General features: G+C 47.8%; 1 protein-coding gene across 1 annotated transcript in view; it reads left to right on the plus strand.

The window, feature by feature from the left end:
* The first annotated feature begins 9,425 nt into the window (after positions 1–9,425).
* Positions 9,426–26,497, plus strand: part of LOC128844500 (syntaxin-binding protein 4-like) — a 113,528-nt gene continuing 96,456 nt past the window's right edge. The window contains exon 1 of the mRNA XM_054042293.1: positions 9,426–9,802. Coding sequence (XP_053898268.1) covers positions 9,738–9,802 — 65 coding nt within the window. The 5' untranslated portion in view covers positions 9,426–9,737. The remainder of the gene's footprint in view (positions 9,803–26,497) is intronic.

Consider the following 26,497-nt stretch of genomic DNA (forward strand, 5'->3'; position numbering starts at 1 on the left):
AATGTTTCCTGTTTCTTCTTATAAGCCAAATCACTTATGTCCGGTCCCCATCTCGGCTCCTTTCCCCAGTACCTGCTTCCTTTTGGCTGCTCCCCTTTATGGTGGCAAAAAGTTACCGTTTCATTGTGCTGCTCTCCTCTGCCTAGCACCCTTCGCAAGGAAGGAGGCACTGCTGGGTAGGAAGCCTGGTCTAATGGCTCGGTCACAGTACTGAGACCTGCATTCAGCTCCTGGTTCGGTTTCATACCTGCTGTGTGACCTTGTCCAAGTCACTTAATCTACCGTGTCTCCATTCCCTGTCAGGAGCATGGGGGTTATACTGACTGTGACGGTGCTCAGGGTACCTGGGACTGGGAGTTACCTCATTATCCCTGGCCTCAGCATGAGGGAGTCTTGCTTGTGCTAAGCGGGGAGTTGTCTCCCTAACACCGCCAGAGTGTTAGCCACTTGAGCACTCTCCTCTGGGCTATGCCAGCAACCTTTGCCTTGCAGGATAGCAATTGGTGCCCCAGTCTGAATCCCTTTGAGAAGTTCCCTAGTCCCTATCCAGCTCTGACATTGGCTACTCACGGAACTGCCAGGCCCGCTGATCCCAAAGGAACAGAGCACACTAGCTTGTAAGATTCAGCTCAGGATCAGCACTCTTGCTTAACATCATAGCGCTTAACTATATCCAGAGTGGAAACAAGAACAAGTTGATCAAGTGACAGAATACTGGAAACAGCTGGTTACGTGTAAAACAAGATCATAACCGCCTTCTAGAGACTAGACTAAACTCACAGGTTAATTTCCTGTCTAAAGAAACATCTCACCTGGAGTTCTCACAACATTCTCAACCAGGGTTAGCTGAGATTCCAGTTTCACGAATTGGGACATGCTGTCTGTTTGCTTCCGAGGTGAAGGATGAAGGAGTGTTGTCTTTGCCCCCAAACACCCCCAAAGTTCATGGTCTCTACTCAGACAGGATAAGCTGCCTCCAAGCTTCTGTCCTGTGCTCCTTTCCTGTTGATTTAATGTCTCTTGGTTAACATTTGACTTCATATGTAAATGGGCAACCACTGTGCTACTTCCATCCCAACAAATATACAGTTTCTTGCCTCCCACCTGGAGGAGAACTTGTTCTTTCACCTTTGCTGGTGACTAATACCTTGATACATACTCTAAATATTTGTGTGTGTGTGTGTGTGTACACACTTCTCCTTGCGTAGTAGCTGTGCACATACTGGTCATCAGTGTCATTGTGAGATGTGACACCATCTTTCATTTAGGACATTCTTTGGGAAACTAGAATGTACACGCCAGATTCATGAGATTTCTATAGCCTCCCTCTACCCTACTTGTCAGCTGATAGTAAGATTCTCGAGTGACACTGACCTACTTTGCAGGGGTGTAGTGAGGATTCAAAACCATTGATGGAGTGCCATGGTAATACTCAGATAGATAGTTACAGTTCAATTATCCTTTCTAGTCTCCCCACCCCCAATCAGGCAGCTCCTGCATCCTCCTTTCCACCTTCAGTAAAAAGAGAGGTGATTAAAGGACCAGGGAGGGGCAGAGGCTGGGAGATCGTCTATCTGGAGGGTTTTCCCCAGAACAGGGCCGGCTCCATGTTTTCTGCCGCCCCAAGCAGCAGGGGAAAAAAAAAAAACTGATCGGCAGCACTTCGGCGGCAGCTCAGTTGGTCCGCTGCAGTCTTCGGCAGCAGTTCGGCAGCGGGTCCTTCACTCGCTCTCTTCCTCTTTGGTAGCACTTCGGCGACAGCTCAAAGAGGAAGAAAGGTGCTGAGGGACTCGCCGCCGAATTCCCACCGAAGACCCGGACGTGCCGCCCCAATACCAGATGGAGTGCCGCCCCTTTGTATTGGCCGCCCCAAGCACCTGCTTCCTTAGCTGGTGCCTGGAGCCAGCCCTGCCCCAGAACCAGCAGCACCAGTGGCAGAGGGATCTCTCTGCTGCACCACCACCTGTTGCCAGAGGTGTAATAAGAGGTGCTGTGCCGCTGGTGCCACTGGCTGTTGGAGGGGAAAGAAGGATCTGGTGAGCTACCTCACATTGCAACTCCTCATTCCCTGGTAGATCTCTGTGCTGGAAGCCCCTGTGCTAGGACGCACTCCCTGCTGAGGTATAAATGCCATTAAATACAGTGACATCTATTAAAGCGGGCAGAGCTTTTCTGGAGCTTTATACAACTAATACCATTGCTTGCCATGGACTCCAGCAAGAGGAGCTTGCCAAAGGGTAACACTTCCCTGCTTACCTGCCTACACTGACACCAATTATCCACGTAGACTTACACTCTCTGGCAATGACAGCAGTCATCCATGATCTGCCACCCACTTGCAGTGCCTCTGGAGCCTTGTAAACATGCCCAGGTATCCAGGCGAGCACTGGAGTCCCCAGCCATCCTAAAACACAGCTGGCAGCTGCTTAGCCACCTGCAGAAATGCACACTTAGGTCCCCTGTTTCATTAGAGCAGGTTGTCAAATTGCATCATCATTGTATGTGTATATATACCACTGATAGACATGGACACTGACACGAGCTGCTTTGTGGTTGGTGCCTCCCTTCTGGGTAATACTGTGCAGTAATGCTGGTATGCTATAGTACTCAGCAGTGTTTTTTCCAGGAATTGAAATGGGTGGGGGGGCGGTATTCGAATTTACGGGGGGGCGGGTCAGGGCCTCTGAGGGGTGAGACAGTGAGGGCGAAGATGGGCTCTATGGCACCATAGTAAAAGTTAAGAAATGTTTCATGACCATTTTATTAAAACTCCTGTTTTAAAATCACACTAATTTAAAGTTGGTAACTCAAGCCTTCTATGAAGCACTACACCTACATCCTTCTTGGTTTCTTCTTATAATTTTGCACAGCTCTGTTAATGAACGTCTTCAATGCAGTGCGTTAATCTTCAATGGCTTCTCGTGTGTCTGGTATTTCCATTCCTTCAATTGATATGCTCATTAGTTCATTCATGTGATCAGGCAGAAGGCAACTTCTTTCAGAACACACAATTGTATTCCATGACAAAAAAGAAAGCTCAACTGTAGGTGTTGTAACTGGGACTAGAAAGAGATGAATTCCTACTTCTTTCACCCCAGGAAACATAGCACAAAGATCGGGTCGAGCCACTAGTGCTGATAAAAAAGAAGTTGAAGTCAAATCTTCCTTCATGCATCATACGATATTCCACTCTGTGTTCAAATGCTCTATTCTGTCCTGATCACATGGCAGCCTCATTGCAGGTAGTGCCTCACTCCACTCAACTGTCGGTGTTTTATAAGACCGGGATCTGTAAAAGCTACGTAGAGATTGAGTAGAATCCAGAAGTCACTGTTGTAGAGATGTAAGAATCAACTTTGTGTACTTTCTCAGCTGGCTTAACAAGCACTTCCTGTCCTCTTCACTGAAGGAGTCCAGATAAGTGCCTTCACTAGTCAACTTCTGGACTGAAGTCTTTGCTTCTTCCAGTACTTTTTCAATGGATATCTCTCTGATCCAAACATAGCTTCTCTTGCTGGACACAGATCTACTACTGTTGTAGCAGATGCCTGGATGACATTGTTTAATGACCCAAGTGGTTTCAACAGTAGATGTACAAGAGAGAGAATGGCGATAGTCTTCTCTGAACTTTAGTAACAAAAGTAGTCCATCTCAGTAGATACTTTCCAAAGCCAGTAATAATGGTTGCAGTAATTTTTAAGACCACAGCCAAGGATTGCTCATGAGAAAGCCAGTGGGTTTTCCCCAGTTGGACTACATTTGAACTTCAGTCCCAGTGTATCTTTTATTTTTTCCAAGATGTTCAGTCTTTTTGGACTCTTGCTGAAAAAAGAATATAACGAAGATATCAAATGTATGGCTTTTTAATGCCTTTTTAAAGATTCTGCAGCTCCAACTAGTGCTAGTTGGAGTAGATGGCCTCTGCAGTGTGTATAGGAGAGATTAGGGTTACACTTTTTTTCTCTGAGCAAAGCTTGTACTCCACCGTGTCTTCCAGAGAAGTTTGCAGCTCCATCAAATGCACAAGCAGCCATCTGTTTGGGGTCCAATTTACAAGCATTTAACTCTTCTAAGAAGTGGGTTGTTGCAGATGCAGCCAATATGTCTTCTATAACCTGAACATCTAGAAATTCATCTACTGGCCTACCAGTGACTTCAAGATAATGTACACAATGACTTAATACTTGACGCCCATTTGCATCGGTGCATTCATCAGCCATATATGCACATTTTTTGAATGGGGTGAGAGAGTTCTTCACTTTTTCAACTGCTGAGTCTTTCACTGTTGCATTGCATGCTTCGAACCAGTCAATTGAGTTTCTTGCAGGAAGATAGTGAGCATTTGCTTAGTCAGAACCAGTGTCCAACTTCAGAATTAACAAATTATAATGCACTTAACATTGGACTCTTGTTTGTAGTGTGTGATATCTCTTGCTTAAAGAGAAAGTATGATGTGACAGCCATGTTTGTTTGAATAAACTGTGTCTCCAGCATTTTTAACAGGCTTGTTAAGTACTTCTAAAATTGGCTTTGACTGTGACTGGCTTATAAGGCTTTCTGCATGTCGATGCAGTCCAGAGGATTGGTGTTTTGCAGCCTTTTCACATAGTTTATTAGCATTGGCGTTGCTGATTGGTGTAGCAAACCAAGCTCCTCCACTTTTATTCTATAAATGCATGGTATGCTCACATCTTGAATATTGCGTGCAGTTCTGGTCGCCCCATCTCAAAAAAGAGGTACTGGAGTTGGGAAAAGGTAAAGAGAAGGTCAACTAAAATGATTAGGGGTTTGGAACAGCTTTCATATAAGGAGAGATTAAAGGCTGGGACTTGTCCTCTTTTTCAAGCTGAATAAGAGGGGTTATGATAGAGGTCTATAAAATCTTAACAGGTATGGAGAAAGTGAATAAGATCCTTCACATAACACAAGAACTAGAGGGTCACTCAATGAAATTAACAGGCAGAAGGTTTAAAACAAACAAAAGGAAGTACTTCACACAAGGCACAGTCAACCTGTGGAACTTCTTGCTAGGGGATGTTGTAAAGGCCAAAACTATAACAGAGTTCAAAAAAGAACTTGATAAGTTAATGGAGGATATGTCTATCAATAACTATTAGCCAGGATGGGCAGGGAAGCAAAACCATGCCCTGAGAGCCTCTGCTTGCCAGAAGCTGGAAATGGACGACAGAGGATGGATCACTCGATAATTGCCTTGTTCTGTTAATTCCCTTTGAAGCACCTAGCATTGACCACTGTTGGAAGACAGGGTACTGGGCTAGATGGACCATTAGCCTGACCCAATATAGTCGTTCTTATGTAAAAATTAATTATAATATAATAAAAATGTTTAGTATAGAAACTCCCCAAGATAATGACCTCTTGAGATAGCAACAATGTAAGAGAATGACCTTGGCAAATGTGTGTTTAAAAAAATCTTGGCCTACTAGGAAATGTATATTTATATAAGCTTCCTAGTCACAAATCTAGCATTCTGGAGCAAAGTCACTAAAATGTAGTCCAACAAACAAATGTTCCTTTTAACGGGTCCCTCTCTTCTCCCTCTATCACACCCCACTCATCGTTGTTGGTCTTGATCAGCGAAGAGCCAGAGTTCAGAGGTGCTTTCACATGAGTTCACCTCCCATCCTGTTGGGGTACAGGGAAGAAGTCACCTTGCTCCTTCTTCCAGCTGCTCATCACTCACTCTGGCCGCTGTTGTTTGTCGTGACACCATTCACTCCAGCACTCCATTGTTGATGGCCCTGCTGCCACTATAACCTCTGAGAGTCAGTCTCTCTTCAGGTTCCACCCAGCTCTGAGTGATTTCAGTTCTCAGTGCAAATATGGGGCCAGTGCTGAGGGGCGTGCTGTAGAGCTGTGGGGCAGGGCACCTTCAGGAACACAGGAAGGTAGTAGAGTCCCTCTCTTTCCCCAAGTGTAGGCATTGCACTTGGAGCCAGCCCTTGTGTGGCTCCTTGTGTCTCTCTCCCACGCCCCCACCTGCCTAAAGATCAACCAGGATCTGGTCTGGTAAGACCTGCAGCTTGGGCCCTTGCCAGTTTTCCTTCAGAATATTCATTTCCCTTTAATTTCCTCTAGCTTAAAACCCCCCTCAATGCCTCCCCACTAGATCATAGACCCGCAGACTAGGGACTGACTTTCATTTACTTGTAAAGCATGAGATCTGCCTAGGGGTGTGTGTGGGGTGGCTCTCCAAGGATGTGCCCAGTTTGCCATTTGCTCACTGCTGGTGAATTAACTAAACACATACTTGACAACTTATCAAATATTGAGATACTTGAGTGTGTGGGTTCCCCCCCCCCGACCCCCATAGTCTTCATGTAATTGAAGAGCATCCCAGTGCCAGAGGACGAGGGGCTCCTTGATATCTGGTGGAAAGTTTCAGGTGGTCTGATCAGTTCAGTGTATCTGATATGTGTCATGTAAGGTGTCACTGGAAAGCTGAGAACACACAGATTATGAACATTCTTGTGGGGCTGGCATATGTATGGTAAATGCCCAAGGGACCAACCCTAGGTGAGGGAAATGTGGCACTAAAATGTGTTTACCAGGCTGTGGAGTGAGTAAATCGGTTTCTCCCAGACAAAGGACTGATGTCTCTAGCCAGGTGTCAGAATTGACTTGCAAGTGTGGGTCAAGTGCCCCCTTCATTTGCATTGAAGGGGGCAGGAACAGATCAATTTGTATTCTAGAAAACACCAGTGGAGGAAGAACTAGCATAAACCTTCTTTCACCACCAGACTCCATGTCGCCTTTCTCACATGTCCAATGAACTCTACGGGGTGGAGGGGTAGGCCACCATTCAGAACAATCCCTTTCAGTGGTTCACTGGACTACAAAAGTGGGGCAAAGAACCCTCCCCCCCCCTTACATTTTCACCTAACAAGAAAAAGAAACTGAGCACTTTATCTTTGGATAGGGTTACCATACGTCCGGATTTTCCCGGACATGTCCGGCTTTTGGGGGCTCAAATCCCCGTCCGGAGGGAAATCCCCAAAAGCCGGGCATGTCCGGGAAAATCGGGAGGGCTCGGCCGGGGCCTCTTGGGCCGGGCCGGGGTCGCGGGGCCGGGGGCATGGTGCCGGGCCGGAGTCCAGGGACGTGGTGCCGGGCCGGGGGCCAGGCCGGGCCAGGAGCTGGGGGCGCGGTGCCGGGCTGGGGTCCAGGCCGGGAGCCGGGGTCGCGGGCCCGCGGGGCCGGGCCGCCGGGGGGCCGGGCCGCCGGGGGGTGCGCCGGGCTGCCGGGGGCCGGCAGTGCTGGGTGGGCCGGGGGTGGTCGGCCGGCGCCGGCACCCCAGGGCCCGAGCCGACCCAGGCTGGAGCCGCCGGGGGGCCAGCCTGGGCCGTGCCTCCTCCCCCCACACTCCCCCTTACTTGCTTCAGGCTTCCCGGGAAGCAGGGGAGGGGGCGGAGTTGGGGCGGGGGGCGTGGCGGGGCTGGGGGCGGGGCCGGGACCCCGTGGAGTGTCCTCCATTTGGATAGGGTTACCATATTTTGTGCCTCCAAATGGAGGACACTCCACGGGGCCCCGCCCCAACTCCGCCCCCTCCCCTGCTTCCCGGGAAGCCTGAAGCAGGTAAGGGGGAGTGTGGGGGGAGAAGGCGCGGCCCAGCCTGGCCCCCCGGCGGCTCCAGCCTGGGTCGGCTCGGGCCCTGGGGTGCCGGCCCCGGCCGACCACCCCCGGCCCACCCAGCACTGCTGGCCCCCGGCGGCCCGGCTCCCGGCCTCGCCACCCCGGACCGGCTCGCGGGCCTGGCCCGGACCCCGGCCCGGCACCGCGCCCCTGGCTCCTGGCCAGGCCTGGCCCGGCCCCTGGCCCGGCACCGCGCGCCCGGCCCGGCCCCATGCCCCCGGCCCCGCACTGGCCCCGGCCAAAGAGGCCCTGGCCGAGCCCTCCCGATTTTCCCGGACATGCTCGGCTTTTGGGGATTTCCCCCCGGACGGGGATTTGAGCCCCCAAAAGCCGGACATGTCCGGGAAAATCCGGACGTATGGTAACCCTACATTTGGAGGCACAAAATATGGTAACCCTATCTTTGGAGAGAGATCCTGACGAGAGAGGTGGTCTGCCATCTTGCTGGAAGAAGCATCTGCTAAGTTTTACCTGATACTGAGACGATAGCTTGTTAAAGTCTTACAAGTGAAAAATGCTTTCTAATGCTACTTGTTCATAATCATGTCAATCTTTACAGTGTATACGTGGTCTTACTTAAAGCCATAAACTTGTTTTAATCTGAACCATCCAATGAACAGTCCCTTCCATTCAAAGTGATAAGCTGTGCCTTTCCTCTCTTTAGAGGAGCGAATGAACTTTAGTGTTCCTTGGAAGGGCCCAGGAAAGGGCTGGACACTGCAGAGCGCATGGTTTTGGGGAAAATCCAGGATGGAGAGGTGTGGGGGTCAGCTTGCCGCCACTAATGCTGGTGGAAACCAGGGAGTGACTGTGTTGCTGCAGGACGCAAACGAATGTCCCAGTACGGGAGAGGGTTGCCCAGCAGACAGCGTGCATGCATGGTGGTGACAGCAGCCCAGGCAGAGAGCTGCAGCACCACAGCACTCAGGAGTACATGGCAAGTAGTGAGACAACCCCTCACTGGTCTGGATGGCCCCCAGAATGACACCCCACTCCCGAAATCATGAGATTAAGTGGGAATCTCAGATTTACTTTTATTTATTTTTTTTAATAAGTTCCTCACCTCTGGGGTTGTGGAGAAAAGCTTGAAAAGTGACCCAAGGCAAATAAAACCAACCCAAACCATCGTTCTATGGTATTGTGGTTAAGTAAATCTCATACCTTTGGAATAGTTGGGGTTGGCAATATCATAAACAGGTTCCCCTTTCCTGAGTCTCTGAGCCAGGAGCAACAAGCAACGTTACTTTATATATTTTAGGGCCGCTTTCCTGACTCGCTGATAAGACATCAGCTGCTCATCTAACCAAAGCAGCCCTAGTGTTTAAAGGACTGAATGGCCATCAAATGGTTCTGACCCATCTAATACTCATTCAGGGCGCTTTTTATTCCTGAATCACTTCTCTTAACTCCCCTGGCCCAATTGCACCCCCAATAATAATAATAATAATTAATAATAAATCCTGCTCTTTTCCCTTCCTCCAGCTGCTATGGCGCCAACTCAGATTCACAGGGGATTTCCCTTTCAAGGGTGCTGAGAAGAAGCCCCAGATTATTATAATAAGCAGCAGCATTGGGTGGGTCACAGACAACCCAGGCTGGTTGTGCACTGTCTGGCGGAGAGGGGTTCAAGCACCCGCCCCATTCATGCAATGAGCTGCGTCCGGCAGCTAGAGGGCCAGGGAGACGCAGCGCCTGGCTGGCCCCTCCTTGCCTGGAGCCTGCGCTCCAGCCTTGGCAGCCCTTGAGCCGGAGCCTGCCCTTGCCGGCGGCTCTGCCATTCAGGATTAAGCCGCGAGCCGCAACATCTGTCGCTAGCCCAGCCAGCGGCGGGGAGCTCTGGAGCCCCGCGGCACCTGCGGGCCGGAGCCCGTCACATGGCCCGGCCGGCTGGGATTAGACGCGTCGCGCTGCAGTGAAAAGCCGCGGTGATTATCCGGGGGAGGCGGCTGGAGCAGAGCGAGCGCGGCCGGAGGGAGCCCCTCGCTGCAGCCACATGGCCGCGGAGCGCTGCAGCGGGCGCCTCGCCCCGGACCAGGCGCTGGCCGGGAGCTGTGCCCAGGCCGAGTGACTGCGGGCCGCGGAGAATGTCCTATCTGCGCCCCCCGGGCAGGGACCTGGAGCGCTTCGACGGGCTCTCTCTCATTTACTGGTAAGCGGGCTGCCGCCTCTGGGCTGGCCCGGCCCGGCCGGACGGGACACACTGAGTGGAGCGCTGGCACAAAGGAAAGGGCTGGGTACTTTTAACGCGTGTGGTGGCGCACAGCCCAGCGGGAAGGGACCCATCGCGGGGGGTCCCGAGGAGAACGCATTGACTTGTGATCGGGAAAGGCCCTGCATGGAGTCGCTTTGCAGGGCCCCTGAAAGGAGAGCAGGTGCATTCCTCTAACTCCCTTCTTCCAGCCACCCTTTACAAGGCTTATTTAAGCCTGGCAGCCACTACACTCCAGCTCCCTTCCTCTGTGAGATGGGCCACTGGGGTTGTCTTTATAGTTGGGGGAACTGAAGTAGAATAAGGTGAAAAGCTTTGCCAAGGGTCCCACAGAGGTGGGAATATCTCCCCAAAACTCTTGGCTCCCAGCCCCTGTGTTCCAACCGCTAGTTTTGTGATCTCTCTCTAAGCCAGTAGTGTTTGTTTGGGACAGTAAGTGTGCACAAAACATCTAGAAAGGGCCATTGCAGCCTTGTCCCCAATGGCTCCAACAGAATTGCACCAGTAGAAAAGGCAGCAGAATTGAATTGGTTCCCTGCTCCGAGACGCTTACACTAGAAGGGACTGAGTTTAAAAGATACATTGGCCAGCCAACTTCCATGTGTGATACCCTAGAAATTCTAAGCTGGCACCTGGGATATGCCAACCCCCTAGCTTGGGATCATAGAAACAAGAGGTCTTAGCAGTAGGAGAGCTCAATGAGAGTCTAGGAACCTGCACCAAGACTCTCGCCAGTTACTTCCACTCAGTTTGACAACTGGAGAACCACCCCATGGAAGGACAAATGCAACTAAAAATGACTTAAAATAAAGCAGTAGCCTGTGGCAAGGAAAGGAAGAGGGTTTGATAGCTGCTGCTTTTTGAACAGTTCTTGTTCCAGGACACTAACAAGCAGAAATGGGTAAGACTCCAAGGATCTCTTCAGCTTCTGGAGTCATTTGTCCTTCTGCTCCCATTCAGATCTGGTAGCATTTTCCATCCATTTTGCCTAGGTGTAAATAGCGGAACGTGGCCTAGGCGAAGGGGATCAGGCCCCTGGAGCCTGCTGCACAAGTCCAGTCTGAGACCGCAAATGAAATGAGTGGTGGTATCTGGTCAAAGGCAGATGCACACCACATATCCATGTGCAACTGGCAGTACCTCATTCTGGGTCTGATCCGAAGTCCGATGAAGTGAATTGGAAGGCTGTTTTGGATTGGGCACTAGGAGGGGGACCAAGTAGCTTGGATGCTCAATTCTTTCTAAATTCCACTTGAGGTTGAGTAAACTAGTTAATTTCCCAAACGGGGCAGTTTGAAGGAAGCCTTCCTGGTACAGTGCATGACTCCTGCATTCCCTATGCAAATTCGGTCGCCATCATAAATGGGGAATGTGCTGGAAAAATGGTGCTTAACATAGTGGGTTCAGCTGGTGTCATTCCAAGTAGGTCCATTGTCCTAGGACGAGTTATGCCTACTTTCCATCCGCTTAAATCCATCCCAATATCTAATTTAATTCTCCCAGGCTGGTAATAGTAGTAATCCAACTGCAGAGGAGCAGATAGGTTAAGGGACTTGGCCACCACCCCAGAATCAGTGTCAGAACCAGGCTTGGACCCAGGAATTCTTGATTTGCACCCTGATGCTCATACCATGCACAGGATGACACATGCAATTTTGGTTCTGACAGGACATTTGATACTGTAAGTGCTTGGTTAGAAAAGTAATTATTTGATTAAACTGGCAGAAAATATACAACTCTGTTTAAAACCTCAGAAAGGGAGAGCCTGGTGTTACTGAAACCAATCAGAAATAAATGACAAGGGCCTGATGCATCCCTCAATTGGTGAGTGTGATCAAGAACATCTCTGGCTTTCTAAGGTACATGCTTCCATGAAGCAGAAAATTTGGGCAGAGGAAAGATGGCTAATATCTAATTGTAAATATGGCACATAGATTTATATGTGGGACCTGCTCCAGTGTGCATTGAAGCCAATGGGAGTGTTCATTGGGTCCATAGAGCGACTGACTTCACTGGCTGATGAATTATGGATTCAGTGGGCTAGAACCTCAGCTGGTGTGACCTACTGTAGCTCTGTTGACTTCAGTGGCGCTACGCTGGTTTTCCCCCAGTTGAGGATCTGGCCCTGTATTTCTAGTGACATGTGAGACGCATTCATGGGGTTTTGCCTTTAAAAGCAATCCTGAGTTTTCTGAACAGGGCTTTCTCTTGCCTTTGCTAGAAATAATTCACTTTTTATGTCCCCCAGAATCCCATAAAGGTTTCATTATATGCCTTATAAGGAAGAACCTAGTAAGAGGAGACTAACCTCTTTAAATGTTTCCAAGAAACTTGTTTTCTTTGATGGTTTAACACTTGAATGTTGAACTAAAAGTAACAGAGATTTGTGTAGCTCCCACTGGAATTCATTAGCAAATTCCTTCCAGGAGGGGTGGAGAATGTTATAAGCAAAGAATATTTTTGGTTTGCTTAGTTGCTTTTTCAGCTGCAGGAAAAAATGTTACTCCTGTAAGAACTTAAAACCCTAGAGATGCTTCCACAAGGAGGGTGAAGTCTGGACTTAAATCCAGATTTCCAGCACATCACTGCATGTATTGAATAAGTGCAAAAGGTTCATCTCAGCCCTGCAGGGTGTGCTATAATAATAAACAATCATTTGTTTTCAGGCACACAGAAATGTGTGAGGTGCCTCCAAGAATAAGCAAAGACATTGTACTTCCCCAAAGTCGTTCCTTTTTAAAACATGTGCAGTGTCGTCATCTGCTCTTGAATTTGGCTCCCTCATGACTCCACCTGAACCACCTAATACTCTTAGTGACACTCGAGTGTATTCAGTGTTGACTATGCTGACTTTAGTGCTGGAGCTCTGATTTTACACCTGTGTGGTGGAGAGCGGGATTTTGCCCAGCATCTCCAACTTGGTGGAAGTGGAAATACTTGTGAGCATAGGGAGGTCTCTAGATTACCGCCTGGTAGGTAAAAAGGTGTGGGGGATGGCTTCTGGGACCTACATCCTCCTCTTAGGCCTTGTCTACAAGAGCAAGCTTTGTACCAGCAATTGGCCATAAGCAGAGCTTTGGAACAACGGTGGAAGAAAGAGGTGCCCCTGGCCTCCAGATTTGCTGCTTGGCTTGTATTGAGCATGCTCATACCATGCTTAGTAATATCTGCTGAAGCCGCTGCCCTCACGCTGCCCCTCCCCCCTACTATTGGTAGGTACGAGTCGTCTCTGGTGGAAGCTGCAGTGCAAACAGGACTCAAGTGTTTTTTTTTATCAGCATGTCCTCATGGAAGAAAGGATGACCTAGTGAATGGGATACTAAGCTGGGCCCCAGGAGACCTATGTTCAGTTCCTGGCTTAGTCACAGATTTTCTGTGTGAGCTTGGGCAAAGCCTTTAATTTATCCAGTGCCTCTGTTCCCTGTGTACAAAATAGGGGCTTACACTTGCCTGCCTCATACGGGTACAGTGAAGCTAAAATCCACTCACAATTGCGAGGCGCTCAGGCTCTATGATAGTTAAAGAGGAAGGATGGTCCAGTGGTTAGGGTACTAGCTAGAGAGGTGGGTTCAACTTCCTGCTCTGCCACAGACTTCCTGTGGGACCCTAGGCAAGTCAGCCTCTCTAGGGCTCAATTCCCCATCTGTAAAATGGGCATAATAGCCCCCCCCCAGGGTGTTGTGAGGATGAAGACATTAAGGATTGTGAGATGCTCAGGTACTATGGTCATGGGGGCCATCTGAGCACCTAAGGTAGATAGAGGGCTATACAAGTTCCTTGACCAGGGATCGGCAACCTTTGGCATGTGGCCCATCAGAGAAATCGGCTGGCAGGCCAGGACGGTTTGTTTACCTGCAGCATCCGCAGGTTTGGCCGATCGCAGCTCCTGCTGGCCGCGGTTTGCTGTCCCAGGCCAATGGGAGCTGCGGGTAGCGGCGCGGGCCGAGGGATGTGCTGGTTGTTGCTTTCCGCAGCTCCCGTTGGCCTGGAATGGTGAACCGCGGCCAGTGCGATCGGCCGAACCTGCGGACACGGCAGGTAAACAAACCGTCCCGGCCCACCAGTGGATTTCCCTGATGGGCCGCTTGCCAAAGGTTGCCGATCCCTGTCCTAGACAGACACACTGTTAGACAATGACAATCTGCCTAAATGTTTTTAAAAACACCCTCCGCAAAACCCAACCCAGTAGTGTATCTTCACATTCTGTGGGCATGGTGCCAACGTCTCTCAGACCTCATCTGACTTCATTTTCATTGGATTGTGAATCGGGTGGGTGCAAACCTTCCTCTCCCCAGAAGTTTGCTGTCCTCTCCGGTACACCATTTCAGACCCAACCCTGTATCCAGAGAAAAGCTCTGTTGGATTTAGCTGCCTGCAGTTGGGGAACAGCTGAAGAAAGCCCTCCCTTCGGGAAAGGAGGGCTGGGAGGGGAAGAGTTTGTGCAGCAATCTGCCTAGCAGAAGCTGCTCTGTTTCTGCTACAGTATGTGTCTGATTAGTCCTGTTGATGCATCGGGAAAATTGTTGGCTCAGGGAAAAGCCAAGCTCCCTCCAGGACCCCCAGGGTGTGAAAAGTGTCAGATGGGCTGGGTGGTGTTCTGCTGGCCTTACACTTTGCTTAGGATTTTGTCCAGGAAGCAAGCTCTTCAGGGCAGCAAACAGATGGCAAGTGAGATAACGCTGTCCCATCACTTCGATAGATGTGGCCCAACTCTGCCACTGATTAAAAGATTAATTTGTTAGAGTGTCTGCAATGAATGAATGAATAGATTAACTAAACTGTCCCATATCCTGGTACTTTTTGTACAGTCACACCTGCTGGGAACTGACACTTGGGCAACCTTTCCCCTGCACTGATGAGTGAACAGAGCAAGTTCTAAAATCTGTGTCCTAGGCAGTGATTAGTGTGCGGGGACTAGAAGCCAGCGCCCTTAGGTTCAGTTTCTGGCTCTGTTGCTGTGATCTTGGGTATTTAATTTCTCTTCTCTATGACTCAGTTTTCCCATCTATAAAATGGGCACAATACTGCTGGCCTATCTGGGGGCATTGGGCCTGATTGAAAGCCCACTGAAGTCAGTTGATGGGATTTGGATCGGGCTCAATTGTGAGGCTTAATTCATGAATGCTTATAAAACACTTTGAGATCCTCCAGTGGAAATGAAGTCAGCTTTGCAAAATTGTCATGAAATGTACAGCTTAGATGCAAATATTCTCCTCTGCAACAGTGAGGATAAAACAAATGAGAAATTATCTGCCCATCAAAAGTGATGACTTGCCTTAGCTGGATAGATTTTTTTTTTTTTTTTTTTTTTTTGCAAGGCTATGCCTTGTCATGTTATTTGTATTGTGCTAGCATCTAGGGGCCCCTATCATGGACCAGGACCTCATTGTGCTGGGGGCTGTACTAACATGGAACAGAAACACAGGTCCTGTCCCAATGAGCTTACAATCTAAATATAAGACAAGAGACAATGGGTGGATGCAGACAGACGGGGGGCACACAAAGAAACAATGAGATGATACTGCTCAGCACGACCAGGCAGTGATCTCTGCACACCAGCTGCCTGACCACTGTGGAGTTTGTCCCAGCAAAGGAGGGATTTGAAGAGGGCCAATGAAGTAGCTTTGTAGATGTAGATCTCCCTTGCTGAAATACAGCCAGGACCAGAATGAGCAGTAAGATGGTGCAACTGGGCTGGAGAAAGGAATCAAAGATGGGAAGCCAAAGGAGTCAAGGGCAGTGCTGCTGATATAGGGAGGGGTAGGGAAAGGGCTGTGATGGGTGAGAACAAGAATGACTAAAGAGAAAGGAGAGCAGAAATGGGGAGGAAAAGTGATGAAGGAAAGAGGTGGGAAAGAGTTGCTTTTGATGCAGAGGTGATAGAGAAAAATCAGATTACCGTTCAGTAGCAACTGGAATGTTACTGAGCTCCTTGCAAGAATGGGGTTGTGAGGAGGGAGAGATGAAACCCGCTCAGCCACTGTGTGGGGCAGCTCCTAGACCAGTCATGAGAGCTATTGTATTATTTACGCTGCAAGCTCTGTCGGGTAGGAACTGGCCACCACTCTGATGGCCCAGCAGCTAGCACAGGGAGGCTCCATGCGTGGTTGGTCTGGAAGCACTGCTGTCAGAAATGTGACTGTGTGATAATGGTTAAAGGGATCTGGTATGAAGGCCAAGACCATAACAGGGTTCAAAAAAGAACTAGATAAATTCATGTAGGATAGGTCCATCAATGGCTATTATTCTGTTTGCCAGAAGCTGGGAATGAGCAACAGGGGATGGATCACTTGATGATTACCTGTTCTGTTCATTGCCTCGGGGGCATCTGGCACTGGCCACTGTCGGAAGACAGTATATTGGGCTAGAAGGACCTTTGGTCTTCTTATGTATGGCGTTTTCCTTCTCCAGTCAATGAAGGAAGTGTTGAAATAACCCATTGGCTTTGGTGGCAGAAGGTGGCGTCAGCAGCCGACAGGCTGTCTTTCAAAAGCAGACACCATGCGGGAGGAGGCCTTGGTGGGCATAAAGAGAAATGGGGGAGCTTCTGTGTGGGCTTGTAAAGAAAAACGCACACAGTGTTGCCTGGGACCAGCTCCTGTTGTCAGGTGTGCCTAGGTAGCTCTATTGACTTGAGTGGAATTATTACTGATTTAGCCCCAATTCTACAAGTTACAATGCCTGGACAGGCCACTTCATGCTTCCTTCCATGGTACCCAAGGCCTCGCAGGCCCTTTGGCTTCCTCAGGGCTTAGCATAGAGGCCCACCCATTGCCGAATCAGGGCCTTATGCCAATCCGTTAGGCAGATTCGATCCCTTTCAGCCTGAGAACATGAGGCCTCTCTCTCAGAAGGCAATGGGTGTTATGCCATTTGGTCCCCACGGAGGCAGGATTTCATCAACCACTAGAACAAGCGCTGGTCTCAGTTTTCCTGATTTTCGTTTTTTGATTCCTGTTTTGATCAAAAGTCCTTTTTGGACCAAAAAGAAAAGGAAGGAAACTTCCCCACTTCCCTCTTTTTTCCAACCAGCTCAAGGGCTATTAGAAGTTTTTCATACATCAAAAGTTCAACAAAAAAGTTTGGTGAAACGTGCAATTTTTTGCCATGGGGAAACCCAAGAAACTATTTCAACAAAATGTTCTTCATGATTTTTCTTTTCATATTTCCACTCTCTGAAGTTAGATCTCATTGGAGCCAGAGGGTCAGATCCTCGTCCTAAGGAAATCTATGGGGTTTGTCCCAGTAAATCAAATGGGACTAGGATTTGGCCCAGAGAACTTTATTTTAACATCCTGTTCCTTTCCGTGTCTACACTTACCTTCGAAGTGATCGATCCAGCGGGGGTCAATTTATCGCGTCTAGTGAAGATGCAATAAATCAACCGCCGAGCGCTCTCCTGTCGACTCCGGTACTCCACTGGAGTGAGAAGCGTAGGCGGAGTCGACAGGGGAGCGTCAGCAGTCGACCTAGCACAGTGAAGACACCACGGTAAATAGATCTAAGTATGTCAACTTCAGCTACGTGAATAACGTAGCTGAAGTTGCGTATCTTAGGCTACGTCCTCACCACGGGGGGCGGGGTTTGATTTAAGATATGCAAATTCAGCTACACAAATAGTGTAGCTGAATTTGACGTATCGGAACCGACTTACCCCGCTGTGAGGACGGCGGCAAATCGACCTCCGCAGCTCCCCTGTCGACGGCGCTTACTCCTACCTCCCCTGGTGCGGTACAAGCGTCCCGACAAGACGCAATAATTCGATCCCCGAGAGATCGATTTCTACCCGCCGATTCAGGCGGGTAGTGTAGATGTAGCCTTAGATTGATCCCCTCACCCCGCCCAATGTAGACCAGGCCTCTGCTTCTCCTTTCCTGCCGCTTCTCTTCCTTGTACAGTGAATTTTTCAGTGGGCTTTGGATTCATTGGGACTTATCTCCCTTTGGTTTCCTGCTGTCGGCCTCTTATTTTCCCCAATTAATTTGCTGCTCATCAGGGGACCCAGACAGCTTAACCCAGAGGACAGAAAGTATTTGCAGGCTGGCAGACGGAGTCTAGACTGGATGCCTGGGGAGAGAAGGGATCTTAGCTTTCAGTTCTTCCAGTCTGGAAGGAACAACCTGCTTCTGTTAATAAGTTTATAACCAGTGAAATCCTGTGGCTGAGGGGATTTGGAAACCTTGGGGACTTAGTAATCCTGTTAACCCTTAATACATCTGATTTGCTGACTGAGTAAGAGTTGATTGATTTTAGCTGGGGGATTTTATTTTTCTTAATATTGTGTGTTTGTGTGTATCAACTTGTTTACTTGAATACAATATTTTTTTTAGATACAGCTGAGTTTCTGCTGCATTTAAAATAGGTTTCCTTATAATTCAGGGCAAGAAAGAATATGAGTGTATGTAAATCTGTGTGTTTGTGCACACACACACACACACACACACACACACACACACACACACACACACACACACACACACACACACACACACACACACACGTAAACTTGTCCACTGGATTGGAGTCAAAATTAGATCTATAGTTCTTGATTCTCTAATCTCTCACTTCAGTGGGGTTACACCAGTGTAACTCCAGAATTGTAACAATGAATTGGGAATGTTGTGTTTATTTCACTCTTTGTACAATATGTTGTCTAGGGAACTTGGTGCGACAGAACTGAGACAAATGGCTTAATAAGAGTAAAAGAAAAGATGTATGAATAGTAATAATAGGAGAAACCTTGCAAAGCTATTAGTCCTCACACTTCAAGGTATAAACTAATCATGAACTAGTGTCATGAAAATTTCCTAACCTGTTAGTGCGTTATTGCACTGTTAGATGCACTATAGGGTTTTACTGTCCTCTCATGCATTTGGCTTTGGCCTTTGTCAGACAGGACAGTAGGCTAGATGGACTCTTGGTGTGATTTAGATTGGCAGTTTGTGTGTCTTTGTGCAGTCCTAGCAAAAATGCTACATTAATGTCTTGGCAGAACTGTGCTGCAGGAGACCTAGGCAGAGCTGTCTGCTCACTGAAGGTCAGATAAATAGTAGCATGAATTTTGAGGCCCCCCTGTACTCTGTTGGAATACTCCCTTACTCCCCGAGTAGTCTCACTGGGGGCCGTGGGAGCATTTGTGGATGTGTTTCTATGCAGCCACAACTGGGTGTATGAGACTCTTGCCCAATGGCAGTGATGGGTTTTAGAGGAAGGTGAGAGAAGAAGAGAAAATGTTGGCCATCAGAAGTGTGGGGGACGCTCTGCATCATGTCTGCAGTGACCTCTGACCGTGGCTGGGATGTGGTATGGGTGAAACCTTGGAAGGGGGACTTCAAAGGGCGGTAGTGCATGTTTCCCTCTTTGGAAAAGCACGAGAGAAGCTGACATTACTGTCCCCCCCCAGACCTTGAAGGGCAGTAGGGGTGGTGAGAAGGGAAAGCTGTAAGGAGCTCTAGAGCGCTGCAGACAGATTTGGGCCAATAGGATGGAGGGAGCATGGCTGTAAAATTAAACTATCAAATCAACCTCAGAAACTGTTCAAAGAAGGAGGCTAGAGCCTTTTGTTTGTCCACAATAGCCACTTAAACTAAGCAGATCCATTTCTAAATGGCTTGGAGATTAGACTCCAATTATAGAAAGACCGAGTTTCTGACTCCCCCAAATTCCAGCAAGCTAGAAAAGCAGATTAACCTTTTGCTTTGTGAGAGAAGGTTGGGAGCAGAAGAGCAAGGATCCCAAATGTGGGGGCAATCCCAGTCAAACTGGACTTGGGGTCCTATTGAGGAACATGCCCAATAACTCGAGTGGCTTTGAAAGAAAAAAGAGCTTGTTAAAGCTTCCAAAAATGAGATATTTACATTCAGTTAATCTTGATCTCAAGTCAACACATCGGGCGATTTGGACTGAAACAGATGTTGGTACATATGGTACTTATAGAATGTTTATCTCACTTAGATACATGGGTACTGCACAAATTTCCTATTTCCCTTTACCCATTGCCAGGGGATGTCGTGAAGTGCAAAAGTGTAACTGGATTCAAAAAAGAATTAAATAAGTTGATGGAGGAGAGGTCTATCAATGACTATTAGCCATGATGTCCAGGCTCTGACTACCAGATGCTGGTACTAGACAACAGGTGATGGATCACTGGATAATTGCTCAGTTCTGTTCATTCCCTCTGGGGCACCTGGCATTGGCCACTGTCAGAGGACCGGACACAGGGCTAGATGGGCCATTGGTCTGACCCTGTATGGCCATTCTTATGCTCTTAGAGGATATTTGGGGTGGGAGGAGAGGGAAGGGAAGCTAACCAGATGAGGCATTTTTTTGTTTGTGGAAATATTGAACTTCAAAGGGGCATGTGAAGATATGTATTTTACTTAAGGGGAAAGTCTAGCCATTTTGAAAGCCATCTCTCAAAGCTGCTTTGGTCTATAAACCCACATTTGTTTGAGGGCTTCAGTCCCCAAAGAGAAGGATTGCACAGAACTTTCTTTATGAAGTTGGGTTGACTACTTTTGATTTCCTCCTTCTGAAAACAACTACACACATTATCTTAATAGTCAGTGAAATTTGAAAACTGTGTTGGGATAATGGCTGCATGAGAGGTTCTGTGACTTTTTTTTTTTTTTTATTGATTCAAATAAATTTACTGATTTATTTATTTATTTATTTATTACACAATCTAAATATAGACAAAAATATTATCAAAGAGCCAGATCCTGAAATCTTTGCTCATTCAATCACCCTTTGGGTTTAGTGGGATGTTGTCTGAGTAGTGACTGAACAAAAACCGAGTTAAGATGGATAGATTTGGGGGTCAAGTGGATAATCAGCTGAACATGAGGAGCTCCCAGTGCAGTGATGTGGCCAAATGGGCTAATGTGATCCTTGGATGTATAAAGAGGGAATATCGAGTGGGAGTAGAGAGTATATATCACCTCTGTGTTTGGCATTGGTGTGACCACTACTGGAATACTGTGACCAGGTCTTATGTCAACAATTCAAGAACAATGTTGGAAAAATCGGAGAGGGTTCAAAGAAGACACACAAGAATGATTAAAGGGTTGGGAGACATGTCTGATAGTGGAAGACTCTAGGAGTTCAATCTATTTATCTTTCCAAGAGACAGTTAAGGAGTGACTTGATCACGGTCTATAAGTACCTAAATGGGGAAGAGGAATTTCAAGAGCCCTCTCTTGTCAATCTAGCAGAAAAAGGCTTTAACAAGTTCCAAGGCTGGAAGATGAAACCAGATCGAGTCAGATTAGAAATAAGGTGCAGACTTTTCACAGGGAAGGTAATTAAGTTTACCAAGGGCTGTGGTGGATTCTCCACCACTGAAAACTTTAAAATCAAGACTGGATTGTTTTTCTAAAAACCATGCTCTAGTTGAAGCGGGAAGTCCCCTGGCTCGTGTCGGGCAGGAGGTCAGACTGCAAGACCAGAAGGGACCAGGATGATCACTTAATCTCTGAACCTATGAATTTTTTAGGATAGTGTCATACGTGCAGCACAGCGTGTCATTGTTCTGATTGAGCCGCAGCAGTTAGAAGCCTAGTTTCTTCACAAGTTCCCCCCACATCCCTGTAGAGGCAGGGATGGGAAGCAAACCTCCTTGGGCCACTTCCAAGAGAACTACTGTAAATGAACCACACCAGATGGAATGGCCAGGGGCACGGGCAGCAGCTAGGCTAAAGCTAACGTCACACCTGCTGCAACCATTTGGTGTTCATTGCTCGTTCCCACTCGAAGGGGTTGTCTTTCTGACGGCTGCCATCTTGGCCAGCACAGCGGGGATGGATGTGGGAACCCCCAGAGCTAAAAGCACAAGCTGCTACAGCCCCTAGAGCACTTAAACTGGAGCTATATCAGACTCCTGTCCTCTGTGAAACAGGCACAGGGAGACCTAGTTTTAGCAGGTATTAAGCTGTCTGAGGGGGAACCTAGGATTACCTCAAGCAGCTAACATGCATTAACAACAATAGCCCTGTCTTTTCTAGGATTTGAATATGTTAATATGCACCCTTTTCCCAAGTGTAGACATGGCCTGAGGAAACACCAGTGTAGGTTGGAGGGGAGTCAGAGCTGGCTTTTGGGTCCAGCACTGCTGTGTGTGTGTGTGTGTAAGAAACCTGCAGATATTGAGGATAAAATTGGAGGCCCTCCTTTCCCTAGCATTCACCACCATTCTTAAACCGCTTGAGAAAAGGGGACAAAGTGAAAGGCCCCTTGGCCCCTCCCCAAGAGATCAGTGGTGAGGGGAGGATGCCGCAGGGTGGGAAGAACAGAGGCTCCATGGGTGTATGATGTTCATGGGAGAGGGATGCAGCATTCTGAGGATGCCCATTTCCTAAATGCTCACTATAACAAAATGGTACATTCCCACAGGCAGGAAACCAGCTCCTCCCCAGCAGGAGTCTGCCACTTGCTGCTTTACCACATGCTCCTCTGTGCATCTGGGCAAGGTTAGGGCTGGTTTGCTGCTGGCTCCTCTGTGTACAGTGGGAATGCTGGGGGTCAGCTAACTTCATGGTCCTATGTGAATCTGGGCAGTGCTTAGGGCTGGTTCACTGTCAGCCCCAAATGGCATGTTCTAAATTCTCCCTCCTTATAGTCAGGGCAAGAGAGAGATTATTTATTTATTTTACTTTGAGTCCCAAGTGATCAGGGGAAATGTGGGAGAAGACAAAATACCGTATATATCCTAAAGGCTGTGAATCCAGAATTCAAAACCATGCTGGGTTAGTTTTGTCCTTCGAAAGTTTTGCAAGAACCCATCCACAGCTGACTTGCCCTGTCGGTAACTGAAAACCGCACTTCCCATACATTCCTTTCATTGCTGATCTGCAGGGACCCACCTGGGACTGAGAGATCTGTTTCCAAATTGACTGAGTCTGGCTTCTGTAGAGCCACTCTCCAAATAGCTGTGAATTTTAACTCTCTAGGGCTTTACCCTGCCGTCCTGTGAATCGACAGGAGCCCTGCCTGTGTTAAGGAGGGGAGGATCAGGCCCTGAGCTGGCCCTCTGCTGAAGCAGAAGTTGGCTTTGGCAGTCATGTCACTGACAAAGCTGTAATATGACAATACTTCAGCACTTCTCCAACTGGCTGTGCTGCTGTACTGCTGTCCATCGGGAGAGGGAGGAAGCAGGAATGTTGCTAGAGAAAGCAGGGCAGACCAATCAAAGCCATGATTTCTGGTCTCTCTAGAGAACGTAGGGTCATTTATCCTCTGTAGCCTATAAATCCTGGATTTCCCTGCACAGCTTCGTCAGGGAACTGAAATCGCCTGGCTAGCACCTGGTAAAAAGCCATTGAGAGTGCTGCTACTCCCAGCCTGAATGAGGCTGTTAGACTGTTCTCAGTGACACAAACTATTAGTCGTAGAAATTGGATTTCTAATACAGTAACTCCTCACTTAATGTTGTAGTTATGTTCCTGAAAAATGCTACTTTAAGCGAAATGATGTTAAGCGAATCCAATTTCCCCGTAAGAATTAATGTAAATGGGGGTGGGTTAGGTTCCAGCCGGGGAGCGGGGTTTGGGTGTGGGGGGCTTGCCCCATTCTGCCTGCCCAGCGCTCCAGCTGGGGAGTGGGGTCGGGGTGTCGGGGGCTTGCCCGCTTCCCAGCTGGAATACCGGGTGGGTGGAGCAGGGCGAGCCAAACAACCTTCTAATGGAACATTGCGCGACTTTAAATGAGTATGTTCTCGAATAGATCAGCAACCTAATAACGAAACAATGTTAACCGGGACGACTTTAAGTGAGGAGTTACTGTACATACACCTGCCACCTGCTCCTTGGAGTTAATTTGACAGTTCACATATAGGCCTGATTCTCATTTTCACTAAGGCCTTTTTACACCACTTGGGCAATGTAAAGAGGCCTTAAAGATTACATGTACCTTAGTGCAAATGAGAATCAACTCCCTGGGGAACATACTCCTCCTTGCCTCTGTGAGCAGCTTCAGCAGCAAGGCTAAGACTGTGTGAGGGTCTGAGGCTTTACTGTTGTCTCCAGCACTCCCGGTGAGTTCTGCAGGGGAGAGCCAAGGCACAAGGCGGGGGAGGCAGGGGGGAAGCGGGCACTGCTGTGCAGTACTTGTTTAAACCCATGTCAGATCCCCAGCCATAGGGGCACTTCCTTATGATTGGCAGTTTTAACCCAGGAGTAATCGAATTACCCCCTTTGCTACTGCTGCAAGAAATGGCGCGTGCCTTGCAGCAGTTTCCTTGGGAGATGTCCTTTGCAATGAACCTAGGGTGACCAGATGTTCCGATTTTTATAGGGACAGTCCCATTTTTGGGTCTTTTTCTTATATAGGCTCCTATTACCCCCCCATCCCCGTCCCGATTTTTCACATTTGCTGTCTGGTCACCCTAAACCGAATGTTGCCAATTACAGGTGCGCTGGTCTGCACAGCATTTTTCAGATGTATCTGCCTTCTCAGTCTGCACTGGAAGGGTTAACATGTAACCGCTGATCAGCACCCTCTCCCCCCTCTCCTGCTCACTGTCCTGCTGCCTTGAAACATGATGTTTCTGAAAGCATCTGAATGCAAGGCCAAGTTCCTCCATGCCGTCATATAACTCTATTCCCATCAGTGGATTTACACCACAGAGGAATTTGGCCCATGCTAGACACAGCCTTCCCACTAAATAAACTTGGTCTTTGTCTCTCATTGTTTTTTAACAGAGTAGCTGGGACTAACCTCAATGGACTCTCTCCTTATTTACACCACTGAGGAGAATCTGCCCCGCGGCCTCTCTGCTGTGGGAGAGGGGGAAGGGGGAGCCAATCCTAATAGAAGATTAAAGCTGCAAACATGCAAACTGCAGCAGAGAATAGCCGAGATGAATAAAATGCTGCCTCTGCATAGGTCATGTGAGTTTCCTTCCAATGGTTAATGTGGGAATGCTGGGGCTGTGACCCGCCATGTCATCCTGTACTGCTGACTGTGCCACCTAATCTGATAACAGATTGGGTGATTAGAGAGCTGGATGATGCAAATAGCTGTAGTTATGGCAACAGGGAGAAAGGCCACAGCCCTTATGAGAGGTGTGTTTATAGCAGCAGCACTGCTGGAGCTTTAGGATTGAGATATCTGGATAACAGGTGTTCTGTAGATGAATGAAATTAATAACCGGTAATAATAATTAGTCATTATTTTATTCCATCAGAATATGTTACTGCTCTCCAGCCTGCTGTTTTGCAGTACTCCTAGCACTGCAGCTTCCTGTCACACATGCTGATGCTTTATTTGGAAGTTGATGTTTTAGTTCTGATCAGCTAAATTCTTCAGCTGCTCTTAGTTAATAGCACATTTCCAGGAGGCTTTGCAAGTTTTAAAGTCAGGACTTTGTTACTTTGTAATGAACTGATGTCTGTCTGTCTGTCTGTCTCTTTCTTGGAACTGCTCAGCTGGCTGTCAGAAGCCCTATACTGCTATCAGTTAATGGTGATTCTCCATTGGCTAAAGTGGTAGAGACCTATTCTTTTGGCATTCTAACTCTGCTGTCCCTGTGAAGTTTCTAATGACCCTGCTGTGTCACATTGACAATAGAGAAATCATGGATAGCCAAAGGTTTGTTACATTTTAATCAGGTTAAGTTTCACTTTGAACAATTTAATCAATAAACTTAGCTATTTTTTAATTATTTTTTTTTGAAATTATTCAATGAATAATATTTATGAAAATATTTCAGCCTATGGATAGCTTGCAGTATCTTTTCACCCACTCACCAGTGGCGTGTGTGTGTGTGTGTGTGTGTGTGTGTGTGTGTGTGTGTGTATTTGGAAATCATTACTAAAACTTTGTGACTGATCACCTCAGTCAGATGGGGTTATTTTTTGTTTCTTGGTTGACTGCCTTAATCTCTTTTCAAACTACTTTTGCTTCAGCCCTAATTTATCACAAAACAAATTTAGGACCTACATTAAAAGAAACTTTACTCAAACTCAGTATTTGCTTTCTATAGTCATTTGTGCAAACAACTTTGGTCATACCATTTTTGTGGTAACCCCACGCAGGAGAGTGGGGGTGATTTTTGTATGTGTGTTGGGAGGAGTATCTTTATATTTTAATATCCATAAGAAAAGATTCCGGGATTTGTAGCCTGTTGTAGTAATTGAGCCTATGAATTTACTTGAATTGTAAGTTTAACTGTAAAAAGTGCTTTGCCATCATGGCCACCATCTCCTGTGACTTTGTCATCCTGATCCTGAGAGATGCCCTGACCAGACCAGAGAGGGACCCAGCTGATCCAGTGCTCCAGCTGAATCTCCGACAACATCTAGGATGAAATGGGATTGGACTTTGTCGACAAGAATAGCTCCAGTTCATCTCAACTAACTTCTCTTTTCCCCAAAAAGACATTTGCCACCACCTTCTAAGAGACTGAGGCCTGGTCTACACTATGGGTTTAGGTCGACTTTAGCAGCGTTAAATTGAATTAAGCCTGGACACGTCCACACAATGAAGCCCTTTCTTTCGACTTAAAGGGCCCTTTAAACCGGTTTCTTTACACCACCTTCGACGAGGGGATTAGTGATAAAATCGGCCTTTGCGGGTCGGAATTGGGGTAGTGTGGACAGAATTCGATGTTATTGGCCTCCGGGACTATCCCACAGTGCT

The sequence above is a fragment of the Malaclemys terrapin genome, chromosome 10, assembly GCF_027887155.1.
Source record: "Malaclemys terrapin pileata isolate rMalTer1 chromosome 10, rMalTer1.hap1, whole genome shotgun sequence".
Lineage (NCBI taxonomy): Eukaryota > Metazoa > Chordata > Testudines > Emydidae > Malaclemys > Malaclemys terrapin.